Here is a 21,587-nt window from a genome sequence, read left to right as displayed (position 1 = left end):
CTCTATTAATACTCTATAAGTTTCGTCTTGGCTAAGAGGAAAAGGTAGCCATTAAATTCTAATACTCTGAATTTGAGGAGAAGTTACATTCGTATATTTTCATATATATAGCTAGATTCTATGGTGGAAAACTATCATAATATTGGTTAAAAAATAGATTAAATATTTTAATGGCTATATGGGCACCATAAAGAATAATGAAGGCAACTATGGAATCCCTACCCCAAAGCCTTGACTGAGTCTGGTGCTCAGGAATTCTTTGGTAGCTAAACAAATGGGTTCACACTATTGACTCTAAGTTGCCAAGAAAAATGCTAAATACGTCAGTGCACTGTTTATGAAGGCAGAAATGTATAACTCATTAAAAAATATTTTTTATATTTTTTTATGTTAAAATAAATTTTGATACTTCGAACATGAACATTGGGTATTCATAAACATCTATACGGTAGATCCCTTATGTGGAGCAGCCCTTTCCCTCTCAGTGTAGAAAAATGAAGCAATTCTGCATCCATTTCCCTAAATTTCTGATTGTAACAATAACCTGAGATGTTGATGAAAAATATGAATTTCCAAGTCAGTCCCCTAAAGCTACTGATTTACTACATCTATGGTGAAGCACAGAAAATTGTGATTCTTATGATCAGGCAAGTTTAGTAAGCGCTACTATGGCTTCCATAGAACAGTTTTACTCAGTCACAGTAAGACCTAAGATCCTTCCGCAATAACTAGTGAGAAGTCCCAGATGGAGTCCCAGGGCCCTGAAATTTAAAAGGAGCAAAAGTGGGTGAAGCTAGAAATTCCAGGCTAGACATGAAAAAATGAGCAGTTGGGCTCAAAGAGGCTAAGCCTTCCCTTTTCTCCTCCTCCCATTCAAACCCACACATGCCCAAACTTACCAGCGATGGCTCTAGCAATGACAGTAGTGACAACAGCATTCATCCATCAGTTCATTCATTCATCAAATATTTATTGGGTTCCTAAGTGCCTGATGCTAGGAATGAGGTGATGAATGATACACAATCTTTGCCCGCAAGGGATTCAGCTCAATGGAAAGAATAGACAGATAAATAATTATAACACGACATGATAGCAGCTACAACTGTAGGGGCATGGAAGGAGGGCAAGCCTGATCCCATCTGGGTGAGCCAATGGGGGAAGGCTTCTCTTCCATCAACAGTTTTCAAGATGTTCTGAACTCAGGAGTTTCTGATTTGGGGACAGGAGGACACACTTGGATAGCTGTCCAGCTGCCCCTTTCAGCACAAGCTCAGAGGACATAAATTCTATGGTGACACTGGTGAACATACACAATGTGTCCTGGGGAGTTGGTTTTAAGATCTGAGACAGGATGGTGCGTGTCACATAGCTGCATGGCTGCATCCTTTCTTCACAACAGACTGATTCAGTCTTAAGGAGTATCATGTACTATATTATGGTTTTAATTTCTTGTTTTTTAAGATACTTGTGGGCTGCTCTAAAAAAAAAAAAATTGACCTGTGTTTCCTCCCACAGCTGAAATACAAAGAAGTTTACCAGAGAACTAAGTCCAACTGTACTATTGAGCCTGATGCTGTTCATATCAAAGCAGCCAAGGATGCCTACAAAGTCAACACCAATGTAAGTTCCAGAAACGTCCCCAAGCCTAGTAGGGGTTCATCAGCTTCTGTAGGGCACATGGCCTCTTTTGACATCTTTTCAGGTGATTGAGCTCTAGTGAGTCCAGATCAGGGGTTGGGCCCCAGAGCATGAGTGATAACACTGACCTCTAAGTGCTGCCCATGGTTCTCACAAAGGAGAGTGGGAAGAGCAAGGACGGCCCATGGATGTTATACCCGCTCAGCCTCCATGTTAGGATGCTGAAAAATGGGGGATTTAATTCTGAAATGAAGGTTACATTTTCGACAGTGTCTCCGGTCTCCATGTTCTTCTCCTGCCACAAACTCTAGAGCCTACTTCTCCTGAAAAAAAAAAAAGAGAACACTTGAGCTGCTTGGTGCTGTCAGGACTTGGCCTAGACTTTCCTCCTGTTCACATCTCCCTGTGCTGACTCATTTCTTTGTGATGGGGCATCTTAAAGCCTCAACCACAGGAACACTTTTGTGCATTTAAATGAGTATCGACTTCTTAAAAATATATAAATGGTTATATAATGAAATATTATAAAACCCAACTAGTGCCTACAAGTGCTACAGAGAACTTACATTTATTAGGGCCAGCAAACTGAAATGCCTTTAGGGACTGGCAGGTAGCGTACAGGTGTCCTGAGGATGGACAGAGGGACGGGTAGCAGGATTGATGTGGGACAAAGCAAATGCAGTAAAATGTACATTGTAGAATCTAGGTGCTGGGCGTATGGGTAGTCTCTGTAAGATTCATGCAACTCCTCATGCATTTGAAAATTTTCACAATAGAATGGGGAAAAGTTGGATCAATTTTTAACTTATAAAACATGTTTATCTTATTGTATACCAATTATACCTTGACCAAAAAAAGGAGAAAGAAAAAGAGTGAGGAAAGAAATGTGCCTGATGATGAGGGCTCTTCCCAAGGACACTCACTTCTGTGCCTCAGATTCAGCCCAAGGCAGCCAGTTCTCCAGCTCAGATGCAAGTCTAGCAAGTCCACAAGCACCTCTGATGCCTGGCTGCCCAGGTTTGAAACCCAGCTCCACTGTCCACTAGCTGTCTCACCTGGGCAGCTTACTTAGCCCTTCTAGGCAGTTCCTCAGCTGCTGATTTCATATAGTTGTGATAAAGAGTAAATGAGTTTATATATATATATATATATATATATATATATATATATATATATATATATATATATATATATATATAAATATATATAATCACTTTGAAAAGTGCCTGGCACGAAATAAATACTGCAAGTGTTTAATACTTTTTTAAAAAGTCTGAATTTAGTTAGAAATTAAAAGTACTTGACTCTGAAAATGATTAGACTGCACTGGCAGAGTGAGTTTGAAGAATCGTTTCGCCAGGAGCCTTTAAAAATTTTAGCCCCTATTTTGAGGCCAAAGGGTCCCACAAGAGGACAACTTGAGTGGCCAACTAGTTGCATCCATTGTACAGAAATTTTAATTGGGGCTCTCTCTTGCATAAAGAACCATGACTTGTTATATGTTAAAATGCAAGATGAGTCCCTCTGTGCCACGTGTGTGGTTGTGAATTCAGGCCACTGAACGAAGTGACTTGTTTTTGTCTTGTTAAAAACAGCTGGATTACAAGAAGCAGTATGAAGCCAACAAAGCCCACTGGAGATGGATCCCTGACCGACCGGACTTCATCCAGGCCGCCAAGTCATCCCTACAGCAAAGCGATGTGAGATAAGAGAGGCAGTCAGAACTGCATGACATACCTGAGACAGAAAAATTAATCTTTATTCATAATAACCACTGTCACAGGTGTTAACCCTAGCTTATTTGAGAGCCAAGGACAGGAGGGTTGTAAGGTATGGAAGGCAAGCTCAGGAAGCAGACCTGGCCACAGAGCCTGGTCTCCCGTGGCTGGGCCCAAACACTAATGGCTCAGAGTCCTGAGGGAGGCGGGGGAGGACCAGGAGGGCTTTGTCCTGGCCTCGGGGCTGGAAAGGAGGAGCCCAGCTTGCCATGGGCGCAGCCAAGAAGCCCCTGCCCCCATCCTGCTAGCAAATCCCCATAGTGCCCTTAAGAAGGGGACTCCCTGCAAATTCAACCAAATACCAGCTTCCTCCTGTGCCTGTCACCCTTTCCCATCTTCCTCTGTCTTTCTTCTGTTACAGTTTGAATACAAGCTGGACCGGGAGTTCCTCAAGGGTTGCAAGCTTTCTGTCACTGATGATAAAGACATGGTGCTGGCCCTGAAGAATTCTATAATAGAAAGTGATGTAAGTATTCAGTCCCTTCCAAGAGGCCTAACCTCACTCAGGGCTGTCTTCTGCAGCCCAGTGCCCAGGGGCGCGCGGGATAGAGGAGGCTGCTGCCCACGGTCAACACCAGTGACTTGGCAGAGCAGAGCTGCAGCAGTGGGAAGCTGTTACAGCCAGGTGGCCGCTCCTGATCTATACTGCACCTCAAGATAATCCACACGCCGCAGTGGGGACTCTGAAGGCCTGGTTGGACTCTATAAGGAAACGTATTCATTTCTGTGGGGTCATACGCTTCCTATGCTTCCTGTGTTTCCCCATCTGGAAAGGAGGAATAATAATGCCTCCCAGGGTTTGCGGGAGGGTCCAATGACATATTTGAAAGTGCTGTGAACTAAGGCTGTATGTATAAAGATTCATCATAAGATTCATTCTGATTGTTATTAAAGCCTCAACTTGCATGAGATAAAGAAAATCCTTTTTTGATATTTCCCAAGATTTCCAAACATCAGATCTTTTACTGAGTTTAATGATTCTACTCCGTCAATGATGCTATTCTCCCAGCTCTATTTAGTAACTTGGGAGCTTAATAAAAATATGCAGGAGACTCAGAGGAGCTGAAGAAATGCTCTTTTTCACCCCTGCAGCTGAAATACAAACAGAAACATGTCAAGGAAAGAGGAACCTACCATGCCGTGCCCGATACGCCTCAGATCCTCCTGGCAAAGGCAGTCAGCAATCTGGTGTCCGAGGTAACCCTCCAGCAACCCATAGGCTCGCCTTCCGTCTTGGGCTGATGCCCCAGGCAGGCATTTAAACAAGCTTTCTGTGCTTTCCCTCAGAACAAGTACAAGCGGCATGTGAAGAAGCACTTGGCTCAGGGCTCATACACAACACTGCCGGAGACGCGGGACACCATTCATGTCAAGGAAGTGACCAGGAACGTCAGTGATGTAAGTGACCAGCCCCAGGACTCTTGGCAGCAGCAATGGCACTTTGCCTTAGAATCCAGCAAAAGACTGTAAGCCGCATTTTTGCTTACACTTTCCTTTACGTTACTTCACTCTTACCATCAGTACCTATATGTGAATTTTGAACGCTGGTTTAAAAGACAACTCAATATTTATTGGCTTTCCAATTACGGCAACTGTGGCAGATGTGGGTTTGGCCATAGGATGTATTGTCTAGCAATATAAGATGTCACTAACCTAGTGGTAATAAAGGGAGGGAGCACTGATGGTAAAGATCAGCCTCTCCCATCATCTCCCCTCTCCTTAAACTGCTGAACAATTTTAGAGAAGTAAAGTCACCTCTTCGTGTCTCAGTAATCTCTGCCCACTACATCCTTGCGGATAATGCTTTAATAATCATGGTATTGTGTTTTATGAGCCCTGTGTGGTTCCATTTATTTTAAAAAGGTAGAAATGGTAAATGAAAGAGTTTAATTTGCTTGTCATCAGTTCTCCAAAGACTGGTGTGTGGTTCAATGTCAGGTTCCAGGACAGAAATGACAGGGAAGAACTAGAATATGTATCAGAGACCCCAGTTCCAAAATGGCACCAAAATGGAGAGCCACGGATTTTCCTCAAGATCTTCTCATAGTTCTTCAAGTAAAACAATTCTGTTCCCAGCTTCCTCTGCTCACATAAGTAATTCTGGCTCTTTTTAGACAAATTACAAGGAGAAGTTTGTCAAGGAGAAAGGAAAATCCAACTACTCCATCATGCTGGAGCCCCCAGAGGTGAAACACGCTATGGAGGTGGCCAAGAAGCAGAGTAATGTAAGTTTCTCCTCTCACTCTCAGGGGGCCACTTGAGCTGGTGGATCCCACGTTGGTATATGCTGGGCTGGGTCCAGTGAGTGGTCACCCTAATTTCTGTATCTGGTGGTCGAAAAAATACGATCGTGGGGTTGATTTGGTTTTAATAAAAGGTTCCTTTCAGAAAGATAGCGTCTCTCTCAAGTGAGCAAATGTTTTCTTTCTCCAAATAAAGGTCACTTACAAAAAAGATGCTAAAGAAAACCTGCATTACACAACAGTGGCCGATCGGCCAGACATCAAGAAGGCCACACAGGCAGCCAAACAGGCCAGCGAGGTAAGGGTGTGTTTAGAAGGTACCCAGTCCCCAGCGGTCACTGCAAACAAATAGTTGGTGGTCACTGGCCACCTAGAATGTGTTGCCCATTCTGGTTTTCTTTGATGCAGGTGGAGTACAGAGCCAAGCACCGCAAGGAAGGCAGCCACGGGCTAAGCATACTTGGTCGCCCAGACATTGAAATGGCCAAGAAGGCAGCCAAGCTGAGCAGCCAGGTAAAACAGATGGGCAAGCAGCAGCTCTGATGTGAGGAGATGTTTAAAGACCTTGCAGGAAGAAGTGATTCCCAGAATGAAAGTGCAGTATTAGCAACCAGAGAGATACTGCAGCACTCCAGAGCTTTGAAAATTATATCACGAAAAGCTTTGAAAAGTTATATCAGATGCAGTCACTTTTATTTTTTCATTCAGCAAACATATATTGAATGCCTGGGCTAGAAACTAGAGGCAGTAGATGTCCTCAGACTATATGTCTATGGCTAAATAATTACAGTTTGGGGTCGTAAGTGTTTGATCGAGGTATGCGCAGGGAGCTGAGGGGGAATGCCTAATTCTAGCAGATTTCATATTATTGAGTAGATGGACTTAGAAATGTGTCCAAACTTGATTGCCCCATTGCCTAATTTCCCTTGTGAGACCAATTATCTAGAATACTCCTGAGTTATGACAAGTTTTCCGACTTTAGATCAGAGACCCCACGATCAACCACCAGATCTTTCAGAGAGCAAGTTTTAGTCCCAAAAGATGAGCTCAGGAATATCTTATTTCTTCTCCAATTCAGAGATCCTACCTTCTTTTCATTGTCCGTTTTCTCAAGTATTTGTTTGAAGAAATACGTTTAGGATACCTTTGGTGGTTGTATGTATGACTTTCAGCAATGCCAAACGTGGGATCCCAATCTTTTGGAAGATACAAGTAGTAACATCAAGTGACAAAACAGGAGGGAATTATGAGGAGACAAAAAGTTCAGATGACTGATGACAAGCAAATACTATTTTTAAAAAGTTTTTGAATTTAAAACTCCTGTGCGGTATTTTTATTACAAGTTAATGGAATTGTATAAGTACTCGAAACCAAGATATGAAATCACCAGCAAGAAACAGTGGAATCTCTAAGAATAATGAAATGTAACATGAACTTTTCAATGTAAAAATTTTTAATATGTTTTTAAATCTCCGAGGTCATACCATTAGCAAGTTAAAAACAAGTTGAAATTTTGAAGACTTTGCTGGTTTTACAAATAGAGAGGCCTGTATTTCTAACCCCAAGTGAATCCTACGATGTGGAGAATGAGTCCCAACCAGATCGTTTTATGAGCTCCCTTTCCTGGGTTTACTTCCTGGGAAAGGCTTGCCTCAGGATTGACAGCTTCATGGTGTGGCCCCTGGTCCAAGGAGACTTCCCCTCTGTGTGGGGCCTCCCCGTTCTGACTTTGCTGTCTTGCTGGTACTCTAGGCAGAATACGTCAAAGGCCAAAGGAGAGGGTACGGGCACGGCGCCGCATCTTATGACACCCCTATGATGAGGCAGCTTAAGAAAACTAATGTGCTCATCAGTGATGTAAGACTGGCACCCGTGATCCCATATATCTGTCTTCCTCTTTCTCTCGCCTGTCTTCTTAGCCTTGGTCAGGGGACTGACCAAGTCGCACTCTTTTCTGTTGGTTTTGTGTTGGAACGTGTAGAATGCTGTGGAAATTTGTCAAAGGATATACTTTTGCACACACCTGTATTTTCCTGCATGAAACTTTCCCTCTGGAACATGCCTTTGGAATAGGAAGGTAGAGTAGATTTGGAGATGGCCTCCTAACTTCTTTAGGCCGCTGACACCAATCAAAAGGTGAAAACAGACTGAGAATCTCATCTGCAACCACACAAAGAAAGCCTCTGCTGGTTACCATTGCTGGTGTTTAATACATTTAAGACTGGTATTTAATACAGTCTCTCAGCTCAGACATACTCTGAATCAACAGTATACACTGCTCAAAATGTGTTCACTCATAGCTTTCACCCTGTTTTACAGTCTCAGTGGCAAGAAATGTTCTAATTCTTGGACCTGCTCTTCAGTCTTTAGAAGCGCCAATATACAGTTCAAGTCCCTGAAAAGGAGCAGAACAACTGGATGTTAGATCTTTAAACTTAATTGAACTTTGAAAGAATAATTGATCGGAAACCATTTTCTCACACTCTCTGAGCCCTTTGGGGTAATGGACACTGGTATTGCCATTTGCTGATACACGGCATTGCATGGCTGCCTCTCACTTCCCTGGTCAACAAGAAAAAGAAGGCTTTTCCATTCCATGTGCCACGTGAATGTGGTTTTACTGTACTTCCTGCCTAATCCCGCACCTTTCTGAGAATTATTGGAGTCCTGAATCTGATGTGTGTCCTTATCATGCAAAATATAGTAGTTCTTAAGATCCAGTCAAAAAGGAAGGTCGAACGTGTTGGCTCAGATTCCCAGCAGCATTTGTGCTCACCTGCACTTGCTTGGGGCCTTCTTGTGGAAAGAGGAGGCACAACTTCTTTTTTTTTAATTAAAAAGTTAGAAATTTAAATCTACTTAAAATTAACAGAAAAGAACTGAAATGAGACCAGTAGAAAGCTGCTCTTCAAATATTTTCTCAGAAATGAGTTATTTTCTAAAAGATAGAGGAGTTTTAGCATTCTTCTAAAAGAAATGGATTTTATTTTCATCAGAAATGGGCCTTTGCATCTTTCCTTCCCCAGTCTGACTCTGCACATCTAGTTTACTTTGCTTTTTCTGTGTTTCACTGCTCTTGGGATCAGCCCTAGTCTTATGGGTTTCTATATCCTTAGGAAAAGTTTTCTCTTGGTTCAGACAACTCACCACCTCTGACTTTCCTTAGCAGGCTTTGCATTTCTTTATTTGGGGAGTGAATTTCCTTTCAGAGAAGAGCCATTGTAGCATTTATTCACATTGTGTTTTTCTATTATGTTTTCTGCTTCCTCCATTGTGTGTCTGACTCAGTGTGCCTGCATCATGCTGTACTGTTCTGCATGCTTATTTTGTTTACACATTTCCACTGGAGATTTATTCAAAATAAATGAGTCTCAGCACTGTGAATGCTTTTTCTCCGATGTGGCAGATTTCACTGTTCTTAGCATTTGAGTGGTCTCCTTTTGTTCCTGTTCTGCTGGATGTGTAAAGTTGTGGGGAAGTAAAGTGATGAAGCATGAGGGGTACTGATTTTAAATGCCTACAGTGTGAAATATCTGGTGACTAGATCCTGGTGTGCTAACTTTGAATGAGCGAGTCTTTCATCTTACCAATAACAGAAACTCTAGGTGTCCCGGAGCATCAAATATTGCCCTTTTAGCTGGCTAAATTCTAGAAATTGCTCATTTTTCTTTATTCCTAGAGTGAGTAACTAGTAGAGTTCTACTTCTGGATTAATCCTAGTGACAAAGGCATCAGTCTGTTTTTCAATAAGGAAATGTTTCTGTCACTTTCAGTTTATTCTGTTGAATATCCCTATAAGTAAATCGTCATCTTTAGCTATTTTACCTAGGCATTATGACTGTCTCTTTCTTTCTTCAATCAGATCACATTTATTGAGCAAATATTAGTGCCAGGCATTGCACTTATTTTTTAAATTGAAGTTATTTTGTCCTTTGTGTATTCTTACTTTTATGTATCCTGCAAGTATATTTAATCTTATTTTTCTCATTATGCTAAAGTTATCTCACTTCTTTCCTTCTTCTAGCCTGAAATTATACCGAAGCCATTAACCCCCAAATTCTGTGCTGCTTTTACTCAGAAGTTATGCCAATTTTTTTGCCAATTAAAAAAAATTAAAATGATGTAGCCAAAGTACATAACAATAAATCTCCTGATTTAGATTTAGATTCCTTACTTCTCACCCTTCTTGATCATTTATAAAGCCTCTTGGAACTCCTGGCAATAGACCTAAAGTGCTTTTGGTTTTGCTAGTTAGGAGGACCAAAATGCTCTGAATCAAATATATTAGATCACTTCTCTGAATTTAGCCTGAAGCCTTTTCCCATGCATTTTTATTCTGCATCAAAAAAAGGTGAATATCTTTCATACCTCTGGATAATATAAAAATGAGCAAAACAAATACTATATCACTTGATCTTATTCTCAATTGCCTGTTGTCCCAACATAATTATTAATAGTGCTCACTTTTACTCTTAAAAGTGTCCTAATTTGGATAATAAATTATATGACCCCTTTATGTGTAGCACATACTCTTTTGCATTTACATTTCCTCCATTCCTCAGTCTTCAAATTAATTGATGCTCAGGAATAATTTGGATTTTTGCATTTGCTGTTAGATTAAATACCGAGAAAATTTCAACAAAGAGAAGGGCAAGAGACCAAAATACAATCCAAGAGACAGCCAGCTCTTCAAAATCATGAAAGATGCTAATAATCTCACAAGTGAGGTATGTGTTTGTTTAACTGTGGTAAAATATATAACGTGAAATTTGCCATTTTAACTATTTTTAAATATGTAATTCAGTGGCATTAATTACATTCGCAATGTTGTCCAACTACCACTATTATTTCCAAAACTTTTTCATCACCCCAAACACAAACTCTATAACTATTAAGCAATAACTCTCCATTTCCCCCTCCCACCAATCCCTGGTAACCTCTAATCTACTTTCTGTCCCTATGAATCTGCCTATTAGAGATTTCATGTAAGTGGAGTCATACAGTATTTGCCCTTTTTTTGGTCTGGCTTACTGCATTTAGCATAATGTTTTCAAGGTTCATCCATGCTGTAGCATGTGTCAGAACTTCATTCCTTCCTATGGTTGAATAATAGTCCATTGTATGTTTACATCGCATTGTGTTTATCCCTTCGTCTGTCGATGGACACTTGAATTGTTTCCACTTTCTGGCTATTGTGAATGAGGTATGGTTTTTCACCGCCATCCCCAGCGTTTGTTTCAGGATGGGACATCTTATTATGGTTTCCATTAATACCATTTTCCATTTCCTATTTATGTGATTTCCTTTTTTCCCTTACTGTTGTACAGGTTAAGTATAAGGCTGACTTGAAGAAACTTCACAAACCTGTGACTGACATGAAGGAATCTTTGATAATGAATCATGTCTTGAATACAAGCCAACTCGCCAGTTCTGTAAGCTCAATCATTTGCTCCAGAAACAGCTTGTTTCACCCATTTGCAACTAAATTCCTTCTCTGAGGTCACTTGCATCTCCTTCTCTGCTACTGAGGCACTATATTTATTAGAAAGCTCTCCTGTTCTCTGAGTGCATTCTTCCAAATTACAACATTAATCTACCAGTTCTCCACTGACTATAACACCTCTCAGAATATAAAAATGCTTCTATTTTGGGACTATTTAAACTTTTTTTCAATTAACCACTCCCTTTCCCCCTTCTAAAAACATAGACTTACCATTTGGAATAGTTTCTTTCACTTTTAACTTTGCATCTTAAAACCTACTTTGAATAAGCCATATAACCTAAGTGTTTACATCCTTGTATTAACTGACAATACTGAATGTGGATCTTCATCCTTTTAAAACATTTTCTTAACCCGCCTATGTAGTGTTTGCTAATTTTAATTTGGTCTTGGTGCTGTTGCTGTGTAAATATCTAATGTAAAGAGGAAAAATAGGAATGCTGAGCAGCTTTGCCATCAATGTGCTTTTTTTGCCACCTTCCCCTCAGTACCAGTACAAGAAGAACTATGAGAAGAGTAAAGGCCACTACCACACAATACCTGACAATCTGGAGCAGCTTCATCTAAAAGAGGCCACAGAATTACAGAGTATAGTAAGTTGACCAAGACTGACTTTTTTTCCTGCACATTCTTCTACAGTGTCAAATTTTTTCATGGATTCCACCCCTACCCCCCAAGGATGGTAGTTATAGTTGTAGTAACCATTGCTTGAGAAAATACCCAAAGATATTAGGGGCTTTGAATTTAGCAACATGTTGAAACAAATGTTTATGTTATGAATGATAACAGTATCAACATATATTGGAGAAATAGTGCATAGACATGCACTATGTGTTATTCAGGTTGCCGACAGGGACTGGTAACATAAAGATTACATCACAGGGGAGACAGACCCCTTAGAAAATGTTACTAAGGATGATAGGGAGCCTTTGGAGCAGAGGAGTGATATGCTCAGGTCACCACTGAAGTAGTCTCTGGGTGTGGAAGAAACTGCAAGATTTGTAAAATAATTAAGATTCTCAGAGGAAAGAACTTAGAGAAGGAGCTTGCTGTCACATGACCTTCTATATCACAAATTCAACACTATTTAGGTCCCCCATTGGGCATTAACCAAGAGGTCTAAATTACTAGAAATGCTCTCCTGTCATCTGTAAAGCAGCCCATGATCCCGGGCCTCTATTTTATTTTATTTTATTTTATTTTAGAAAATGTGTTTATTTTATTTAAAAATACCTACATCATCCCTTTTATTTATTTATTTAAAAAAATTTTTTTAACATCTTTATTAGAGTATAATTGCTTTACAATGGTGTGTTAGTTTCTGCTTTATAACAAAGTGAATCAGTTATACATATACATATGTCCCCAAATCTCTTCCCTTTTGCATCTCCCTCCCTCCCACCCTCCCTATCCCACCCTCCCTATCCCACCCCTCTAGGTGGTCACAAAGCACCGAGCTGATCTCCCTGTGCTATGCGGCTGTTTCCCACTAGCTATCTATTTTACGTTTGGTAGTGTATATATGTCAATGCCACTGTCTCACTTTGTCCCAGCTTACCCTTCCCCCCACCGTATCCTCAAGTCCATTCTCTAGTAGGTCTGCATCTTTATTCCCGTCTTGCACCTAGGTTCTTCTGACCATTTATTTTTCTTTTCTTTTTTTTTTAGATTCCATATATATATGTGTTAGCATACGGTATTTGTTTTTCTCTTTCTGACTTACTTCACTCTGTATGACAGCCTCTAGGTCCATCCACCTCACTACAAATAACTCAGTTTCGTTCCTTTTTATGGCTGAGTAATATTCCATTGTATATATGTGCCACATCTTCTTTATCCATTCATCTGTTGACCAGGCCTCTAATTTAATGTGTTGTCACAAGCAAGAGAGCTGAGATTGGGCTTTGCTATCAAGATGCTGTGTGACACAGGTTTCTGTCTCTCTGTCTTTCAATGTCTCCTGTGTAAATTAGGAATATCTATAGGCTCCCCCCATTCCTGGTCACATGTGATGAGGATAAGGAGATTGTATTTGTAAAATAGCCTTGGGGGTCTTTTTGAGAATGACAGGTTTGTTAGTAAGTCAGTCAACAACTAGTCAACTGGATTTCATTTTTATACCAATCTATATTGGCAGCACTGAATATGTGACCAGTTATGACCTCAATTGAGTTATTGATATATAATTAAAGCTGTATGCATTATCTATTAAATCAAGACCCCAGGTCCCTCATAAAAGTTATTATGAAAGAAAAACTGGAGATTTTTATCAGAAATATTGGCTGAGGCTCTGGCTAAAATGTTCACATCTACACACATCAAATCTTGGCCAACCTTATCTATGGGCGGTTTCCCCAGGCACTTTCTTGCCTCAAAGCTTCTCTTAGCTGATTCTTCTGCAGTGATTCCTTTGTCTCCTTGAATTGAACACAAATCCTGACCATGCCTTGCAGACAGTAATGATGTTCTCCCACCGGGCCAAAACAAAAAGATACTGGATCTGAATCACAACAGGAAACTGTTTTGAGTGGCAATGAGATACCACCCACTGGACATAATGTATCAATTAAAAATACTATTGCTATACTGGTGTCTGTCTACAAATTGGCCAGAGAAGACATATCTCATAAAGCTTTTCATAACTAGGTGAAATACAAAGAAAAGTATGAAAAGGAACGAGGAAAGCCCATGTTGGACTTTGAAACACCAACATACATCACTGCCAAAGAGTCTCAGCAGATGCAGAGTGGGGTAAGTCCTGCACAAACCCACCACACAGCAAATATACCATCAAGCTGATGAAAACAAGCTCTACCCACAGAAGTATCCAACCTGTTGTTATCCCAAAGTTGTGGATGATGGGACTCTTTAAAATGTGATGACTAAAATCTTTTCCATCTCACAAATCCTGTGGCTCCATTATAAAAAGAAATGATCTGAATAGTAAACATTTACCATATATGTTTTATTTCAACTATCCTTTTCATAGAATTAGAACATAGAAAACTGTTCCTAACAATGAAACAAATTATTTTGAACATAACATAAATTTTTCTTTGAAAGAAAAGTTCTCTCTGTGCAGACCTACTGTTGGCTTTGAATTGCTCTTCTCTTAATAGGAAGCCTCCAGTCCCAAAAAGAAAGACTTTTTTCTTTTAATCAGGATTTTTATCAAAATATCAAGTCAACATGACATATTTCCTATTTTAGAAATGTAAGCAGAGGCATCTAAAATAATTCTTTTAATTTTTAAGCAATAGTAGAGAAGAATGAATCTTATTTTGAATCTTAGAAAGTCTGTTTTCATTGGGAAACAGGCTTATTTTGGATTTCTTTTTGCCTCCCCTCCATAGGTATATCTCCAACCATAAAGATAAATGGTTTTTAATAAAAGTAACATTTTGGGGAGCTTCCTGGTGTGTAGAATGCCAAATAATGAAAAATTTTGAAGGGTTTCAAACAATTGCTGAATCTGGGTAAAGCAGCTATGGGAGTTCCTTGTACTATTCTTTTTTTGTTTTTTTTTTTAAATAAATTTATTTATTTATTTATATTTATTTTTGGCTGTGTTGGGTCTTCGTTTCTGTGCGAGGGCTTTCTCCATTTGCGGCGAGCGGGGGCTACTCTTCATCGCGGTGCGCAAGCCTCTCACCGTCGCGGCCTCTCCCGTTGCGGAGCACAGGCTCCAGACGCGCAGGCTCAGTAGGTGTGACTCACGGGCTTAGTCGCTCCGCGGCATGTGGGATCTTCCCAGACCAGGGCTCGAACCCGTGTTCCCTGCATTGGCAGGCAGATTTTTAACCACTGCGCCACCAGGGAAGCCCCCTTGTACTATTCTTGATACTCGTCTATAAATGTAAAATTCTGTCAAAATTAAAAATGACAAAAATCAAGTTCCAACATCTATTCCAAGCCTCCCAGTAAGACAGCCTCATCCAGGGATTGGAGAGGAGATGGGGGAGGTCGTGGCCCTTCCTCTCAACAGTGAGCAAAGCCTGAGAACTTGTCTGTGCTACATTATTCACCTTATCTGTTCAGTGACTTAAAATAATAGTCATGATTATGAAAAAGGCCAAATTTGCATTTGGTACCCTCAGGTTCCCCTTCCTCTGGGGTATTTTTGTTTTTTTTCCCCCTTGAGTCACTTCTAATTCAGAAGGAAAATCTTTTGTTGCCTTCAGAAAAATGTCATCAGGAGAGATGACAGTGGATTGAGAGTCTTGGTGGCACATCCATCCTTCCACTCTCAGGGCCAGCCCCCATCACAGAGGCAGACAGACAAATGAGAGGCCACCAAAGTTTCTCCGCCTCTGAGTTTCCTTGGGCCATTTGCTCTACACAGAGTATTTCCAGAACAATCAGGCATGTTTCAAATGTGTGACCATTAGCAGAACTAAGATCAAGTTAAGAGGCCATACACAGAAGGAAAATGTAATTATTTTCTTCCTAGGATTGAGAAAGAAATTGTAATAAACATTCTTAACTTGTCTTTCCTTCCTACTCACTTTAGAAAGAATATAAGAAAGATTATGAAGAGTCCATTAAAGGCAGAAACCTGATTGGCCTGGAGGTCACGCCAGCTTTATTACATGTCAAATATGCAACCAAAATAGCCAGCGAGGTAGTGCCTATTTGGTCTTTTCTTTCCCTCCTGATCCAAATAATTGCACTAATGACACTCATCAACGTGTTCCTTCTACCATTTTCACTACCACCTAACTTTTCAGGTTTCAAGTTGGGTTCACATGTGTTTGGTACTACCCCCTAATCTATTACCCATGTTAATTCTTCTAATTTTTTAATTGAATACCTAATAAAATGTGCTTACCTCAGCATTCTATTAATTTCTAGTTTCTTATTTGATATTGAATATTAACTGATGAAGCTTATACCCTGCCTTTATTCATATCTTTATTTACTAAACTGTAACTCTTTAAAATTAGAAGGGTTTTTTGTTTTGTTTTGGCTCTTCACCGAAGAGGAATAATCCAGGCTTTCTTGTCAGCATTGTTGCTTGTATTTTGTGCCATAGAAAGAGTACAAGAAAGATCTAGAGGAAAGCATCCGTGGGAAGGGTCTCAGTGAAATGGAAGATACGCCCGACATGCTAAGAGCAAAGAATGCCACTCAGATCCTCAATGAGGTGGGCACACAGCCAACTGCATGCACAGAATCAACCCAGCATCTTCTCCTTCTTAGCCAAGTTGCATAAAAAAACCAGAGAGCAATAAAAAGAGAGTTTTTGAATTTCAGATTCCATATTCAACATTATTATTAACCATTAAATAAAATATCTCGATTTTGGATGTGTTGATATTATAACAGTCTGTTTCTGTAGTGGCTATTGTAACCTGTTATTTATCTAATATTATTTGATTTAACCTTGATACATTTGTTGTGCCCATTTAAATAAAGGCACCACACTGGAGTGGTGGGCACCTAAGTATAATCCTTTACATACCAAACCAGATTTAAAATGTGCTTTTATACTTTAATTTTCTAAGTAGAGAATGCTAAAAAGCATTCCAAAGGAGGCCTGGCATGAGTAGAAATTTCCTAAAGTGGTCTGCTGTTGTCACCACTCCATCCTGCCACACGGAAAGGTGAAGGTGACATCAGCAATTGAGGTGGCATGTTATGTGGATCTGTATTCACTCTGCACATTTATTACCTAGTCATGAGTTAAATAACTTTTTTTTTTTTTTTTTTTTTTTTTAATGCTACTATAGAAAGAATATAAGAGAGACCTGGAGCTGGAAGTCAAAGGAAGAGGCCTGAATGCCATGGCCAATGAAACTCCTGACTTCCTCAGAGCCAGGAATGCTACAGATATTGCCAGTCAGGTCAGTGTTACTGTTCCATGTCAGTCTTTCAACAAAAAAAGTAGCTGTGATTACAAGGACACAGTGTTGTCCTTCTGTTGTCTTACTTGTTGATCAATTACAGTTAAACACATATAGTGGCATCCCTAAATATCCACATGGTGGAATCCATTCTGATGAAAGGATCAGGGGCCCTTTGCCAGGGCTGCTTTCATCTGTCCTTCTCCTAGCTCTTCTGTAAACAATTGATGCCTTACTATCTGTTGATTATCTCTCTCCTTCTGCTTTCCCATACCCTACCCAACACCACCCTGCCCCCGCCCCCAACTAGATAGTAAGCCTTTCAACAGCTAGGACTCAACCTTTCTTTCTAAATCTCACTCTTTAACACAATAGGGAAAAAATGTTGGCTAGCAAATGAATGAATCCTTTTGGATAAATATTAATCACTTCTTAGTCAAACTAAGCCAACAAATGTGCACATTGTAAACATTTACCCAACTATTGGATATCCTTTTGCAGATTAAGTATAAGCAATCAGCAGAAATGGAAAAAGCCAATTTTACTTCTGTGGTTGATACTCCGGAGATCATTCATGCCCAACAAGTCAAGAACCTTTCAAGCCAGGTAAGGACATTCATCAGAATATCACTTATTGACCCCAATCATGAAGAACAAGTCTTTCCATTAATACCAAAGAAGATTCTTTCAAATCACAATTTTTCCCAGTGAAAAAGAAGGGGTTTGTCTATGATGCAAGTTTGAGTTAGAGTTGAGATTTCCGTATCAGAATTAAAATAAAGGAGGGAATTTTAAGGTACTGAAGAACTCTTACATGATACCACCCATAATTTTTTTAAATTTATTTTTCCAGTTTTATTGAGATAAAATTGACATATATGACTGTATAAGTTTAAAGTGTACAGTGTAATGGTTTGGCTTATATTTATTGTGAAATGATTGCTTCCATAAGTTTAGATAGCATCCGTCATCTCATAGAGATACAGTAAAAAGAGAAAGCAAAACAAAAAGAAAAAATTTTTCCCTGTGATGTGAACTCTCAGGATTTACTCTCTTAACACCTTTCACATGTAACATAGAGCTGTGTTAGAGCTGTGTTCACTGTAGTCATCGTCATGTTGTACATGGCATCCCTAGTACTTATTTATCTTATAACTGGAAGTTTGTCACTTTTGACCACCTTTCTCCAGTTCCACCTCACCCTCATCTCCCGCCTCTGGTAACCACAAATCTGATCACATTTTCTATGCATTTGTTTTGATTTTAGATTCCACAAATATGTGAGATCATACAGTATTTGTCTCTCTGTCTGACTTATCTCACTTAATGTAGTGCCCTCAAGGTCCACCCATGTTGTCGCAAATGGCAGGATTTTCTCAGTTTTTATTCCATTGTACATATATACCACAACTTTTTTATCCATCATCTGATACATGCTTAGGTTGTTTCCATGTCTTGGCTATTGTAAATAATGCTGCTATGAACATGAAAGTAAGGGTATCTTTTCAAGTTAGTGTTTTCGAATCCTTTGGATATATTCCTAGAAGTGGAATTTCTGGATCATATGGTAGTTCTGTTTTTAATTTTTTGTGGATCCTCTATACTGTCTTCCATAGTGTCAAAACCAGTTTACAATCCCACTAACAGTGCACTATTCTCCACATCCTCACCAGCATTTGTTATCTCTTGTCTTTTCGATGATAGCCATTCTAACAGGCATGAGTTACCACCCGAAATTAAAGAATCAGTCTCATAATGTGGATGTAAAATTTGTGTGCAAATCTGGAAGAAACAAAGTAGACTGCCCACATTTGGATTATCAATTTATTTAACAAGATTGAGATTATGTCATCAACACTAACCACACAATCTAACCCTGATTCCTCTTATGATGGGTAACTCTCCATCTTCCTACAAATAGAGAGATAAAGAAAAGTAAGATGTCCTTCATACACCAGGATATACCCCCATTTGTTTTAATCTTCACTGCTGATCAGGAATCTGCAATTTACTTGAGTAGCCCCAAATTAGAATTTTTGCTTGTCTCCTAATCAGTGAGTTCTAAAGCAGTAGCTGCCTGACCTGACTATACTTCGTAAACACCTGGGAATGTAGCTTTCCTGGTCCCACCCTGGGAGCTCTGGCCAGGAGCCTGGACCACACCTGCTCATAGCTCAGTGAAAATATCCTCATCACCAACCAAGGACTGGCATTCAGGAGGCCTTGCTGATGGCTCTTAACCCTCCTGCTTTTCTCCACCTGCCTGTTGAATAGTCTGGCTCCATCCAGTTCACTGTAGACATCCCCAAGTCCCTGCCAGGAACTTCAGGGGCTGTCACCCTCCCTCGTGTGGACCAGTCCACAGCGGCTTCCCTCTGCCAGCTCTGCCATGACAATAGGTCCTATTAAATGCCTGGGCTCAGTTCTCCTGGAAAGAAAAGGCGTGGCACTCACCGACCCAGAGGGCTCTGTTTTATAACTTCCTAACATCCTTAAATAGTCAAAAAAATATAAAGGACTTCCCCTCTGCTGAGCAGGAAGGGCTATTTTAGGTCCCATTGGCCCATATCCCTGTGTTATTCCCTATCCTTATTTCTTGGAATCTATTTCCAGAAAAAGTACAAGGAAGATGCAGAGAAGTGCATGTCATATTATGAGACCGTTTTGGACACCCCAGAGATGCAGAGGATCCGGGAGAACCAAAAGAACTTCAGCCTTGTGAGTTGTTATTGAATCTAAGACACAGCTCACTGGTACCTGGGATGAGGCGGGGCCAGAAGGATGCCTCTGGGCACACATGCTTGCATATCTACCTGCAGCAGCCCTCCACACCTCCCATCCCCCCCTACCCGGGAGCTGTGTGCTCCTGTCTCCTCTGGGCTCACCTTATATCTCAATCCCAACTCATAGTATGAAAGACCCATCTCTCACTTTGTTGGTGGTTTCCTGTCACTGAATATGAACTATCACCATCTTCCATTGGTGGTGACATCTTTTTCAAAATTAATTCTAGGCAAGAGATATATTTTTTTTTTTTAAAAAAACTAGTTTTAGGGCTTTAAAAATTTAGTTTCTTCACAAAATTCTTATTAAAGAAATTCCCGTTGGCTATCTGACTATGATTATTGTAGCGTAGAAATTGTTCTAAAAATATAAGGTTTTAACTTCCTTTACACAATATTGGACAATACAATATATAAAACAATGTCGAAATCTTACCAAGATGTTTGCTCTTTTTTCATAGCTTCAATACCAGTGTGACCTTAAAAACAATAAAGGAAAAATTACAGTTGTTCAAGACACGCCAGAAATACTGCGTGTTAAAGAAAATCAAAAGAATTTCAGCTCGGTATATTTACTATTTATTTTCCATTTAATGCTAACCTAATAATATCAGTCTCCTTTTTAAAAATATACTAGCCGTACATTGATTCAGACAATTAACATCTAACCTCCTCAGTTAATGCTAGCAGTTATTTGTTAAAATTCCCCATACTTTGCTCTAAAATCATCACCCCAGAGACCATTTGAAATAACAACTTAAATCTGCTAACAAAGGAGCTTTTCTTTCTTTTTAACTTTTTAAATCCCAGATCAGTAACATGTGTTGTCTTGCTCCAGAAGACGGATTTCTTTCTGACACTGTGATTTATTATCCTTTCCCAAAATAACTGACTGACTTTGTATTTCTTTAATGGATTTTGTGTTTCACATGGGAGGGTTTTTTAATCGACATTTTCTGGTTTTTCTCATCATGTATTAATACAGTATGATAATCTTAAAAGAAATCTCAAGACCTGGCAATTGAGACGTGTGCTGTATGCATGGTTTGAGTTATTGACGCTGATGCAGAAGACAGTCCAGATACTCCAGCACTTGCCTAAGAACATTCTCTAGTGGCTTCTGTTTTCACAGAAGCCAAGTTTCCTAGTCTTTCTTCAGGAATTGCTGGGTTTTCCTTTCTTCTGTGTAACACTGTCCTGATTCTGAATGCCCAGGTTTTATATAAAGAAGATGTCTCACCAGGAACGGCGATTGGAAAGACACCTGAGATGATGAGAGTGAAGCAAACCCAGGACCATATTAGCTCGGTAAAGACAGCCACTGGGGACTCACTTTCAAAATTTTCTGCTCACCTTTGACGATTTACACTGATGTCTGAGCTGCACTCATGACTTTTGTCACCAGAAGCAGCTTAAGTTGCTAATATAAGGGTCATCTCATAATGCAGTGCCGAGGCAGTTTTCATGAGGGCTGGTTAGATATAAAAAATGGAGAGGACTGTGTCAAAGCAAACCAGAGCTGGACAGTAGTTTAAGCAGTTAAAACAACAACAACAAAAAAGATTTTTATTCAGGACAGTTGCGATATAGGGGAAAAGAGATCTCAGTATAGAGCTAAGCTCGATTCTGAATACAACAAGGGAAAGGAGGGATTTATGGGGCGGGGATGGACGGACAGGGATGGGGGGATGGGGAGGGCGGGGTGTGGGGAAAGGATCAGTGGATGGAAAATTACTCAGAAGAAACATCGGGGGTAAATGGGGGATTCTGCCTAAACCGACCTGCCAGGATTTTTGGTGGAG

At 40.0% G+C, this 21,587-nt stretch overlaps 1 protein-coding gene across 1 annotated transcript in view; it reads left to right on the top strand.

Moving 5' to 3' along the window:
* NEB (nebulin) overlaps nucleotides 1-21,587 on the top strand; it is a 229,620-nt gene that overhangs the window by 191,201 nt on the left and 16,832 nt on the right. The window contains exons 135-153 of the mRNA XM_061183866.1: nucleotides 1,516-1,620; nucleotides 3,234-3,338; nucleotides 3,778-3,882; nucleotides 4,509-4,613; nucleotides 4,704-4,814; nucleotides 5,531-5,641; nucleotides 5,856-5,957; nucleotides 6,068-6,172; nucleotides 10,276-10,386; nucleotides 10,987-11,091; nucleotides 11,648-11,752; nucleotides 13,806-13,910; nucleotides 15,670-15,780; nucleotides 16,192-16,302; nucleotides 16,889-17,002; nucleotides 17,504-17,608; nucleotides 19,616-19,720; nucleotides 20,247-20,351; nucleotides 21,001-21,093. Coding sequence (XP_061039849.1) covers nucleotides 1,516-1,620; nucleotides 3,234-3,338; nucleotides 3,778-3,882; nucleotides 4,509-4,613; nucleotides 4,704-4,814; nucleotides 5,531-5,641; nucleotides 5,856-5,957; nucleotides 6,068-6,172; nucleotides 10,276-10,386; nucleotides 10,987-11,091; nucleotides 11,648-11,752; nucleotides 13,806-13,910; nucleotides 15,670-15,780; nucleotides 16,192-16,302; nucleotides 16,889-17,002; nucleotides 17,504-17,608; nucleotides 19,616-19,720; nucleotides 20,247-20,351; nucleotides 21,001-21,093 — 2,019 coding nt within the window. The remainder of the gene's footprint in view (nucleotides 1-1,515; nucleotides 1,621-3,233; nucleotides 3,339-3,777; nucleotides 3,883-4,508; nucleotides 4,614-4,703; nucleotides 4,815-5,530; nucleotides 5,642-5,855; nucleotides 5,958-6,067; nucleotides 6,173-10,275; nucleotides 10,387-10,986; nucleotides 11,092-11,647; nucleotides 11,753-13,805; nucleotides 13,911-15,669; nucleotides 15,781-16,191; nucleotides 16,303-16,888; nucleotides 17,003-17,503; nucleotides 17,609-19,615; nucleotides 19,721-20,246; nucleotides 20,352-21,000; nucleotides 21,094-21,587) is intronic.

The sequence above is a fragment of the Eubalaena glacialis genome, chromosome 1, assembly GCF_028564815.1.
Source record: "Eubalaena glacialis isolate mEubGla1 chromosome 1, mEubGla1.1.hap2.+ XY, whole genome shotgun sequence".
Lineage (NCBI taxonomy): Eukaryota > Metazoa > Chordata > Mammalia > Artiodactyla > Balaenidae > Eubalaena > Eubalaena glacialis.
The sequence above is the reverse complement of the archived record's forward strand: the minus strand, read 5'-3'. Positions and strand labels throughout refer to the sequence as shown.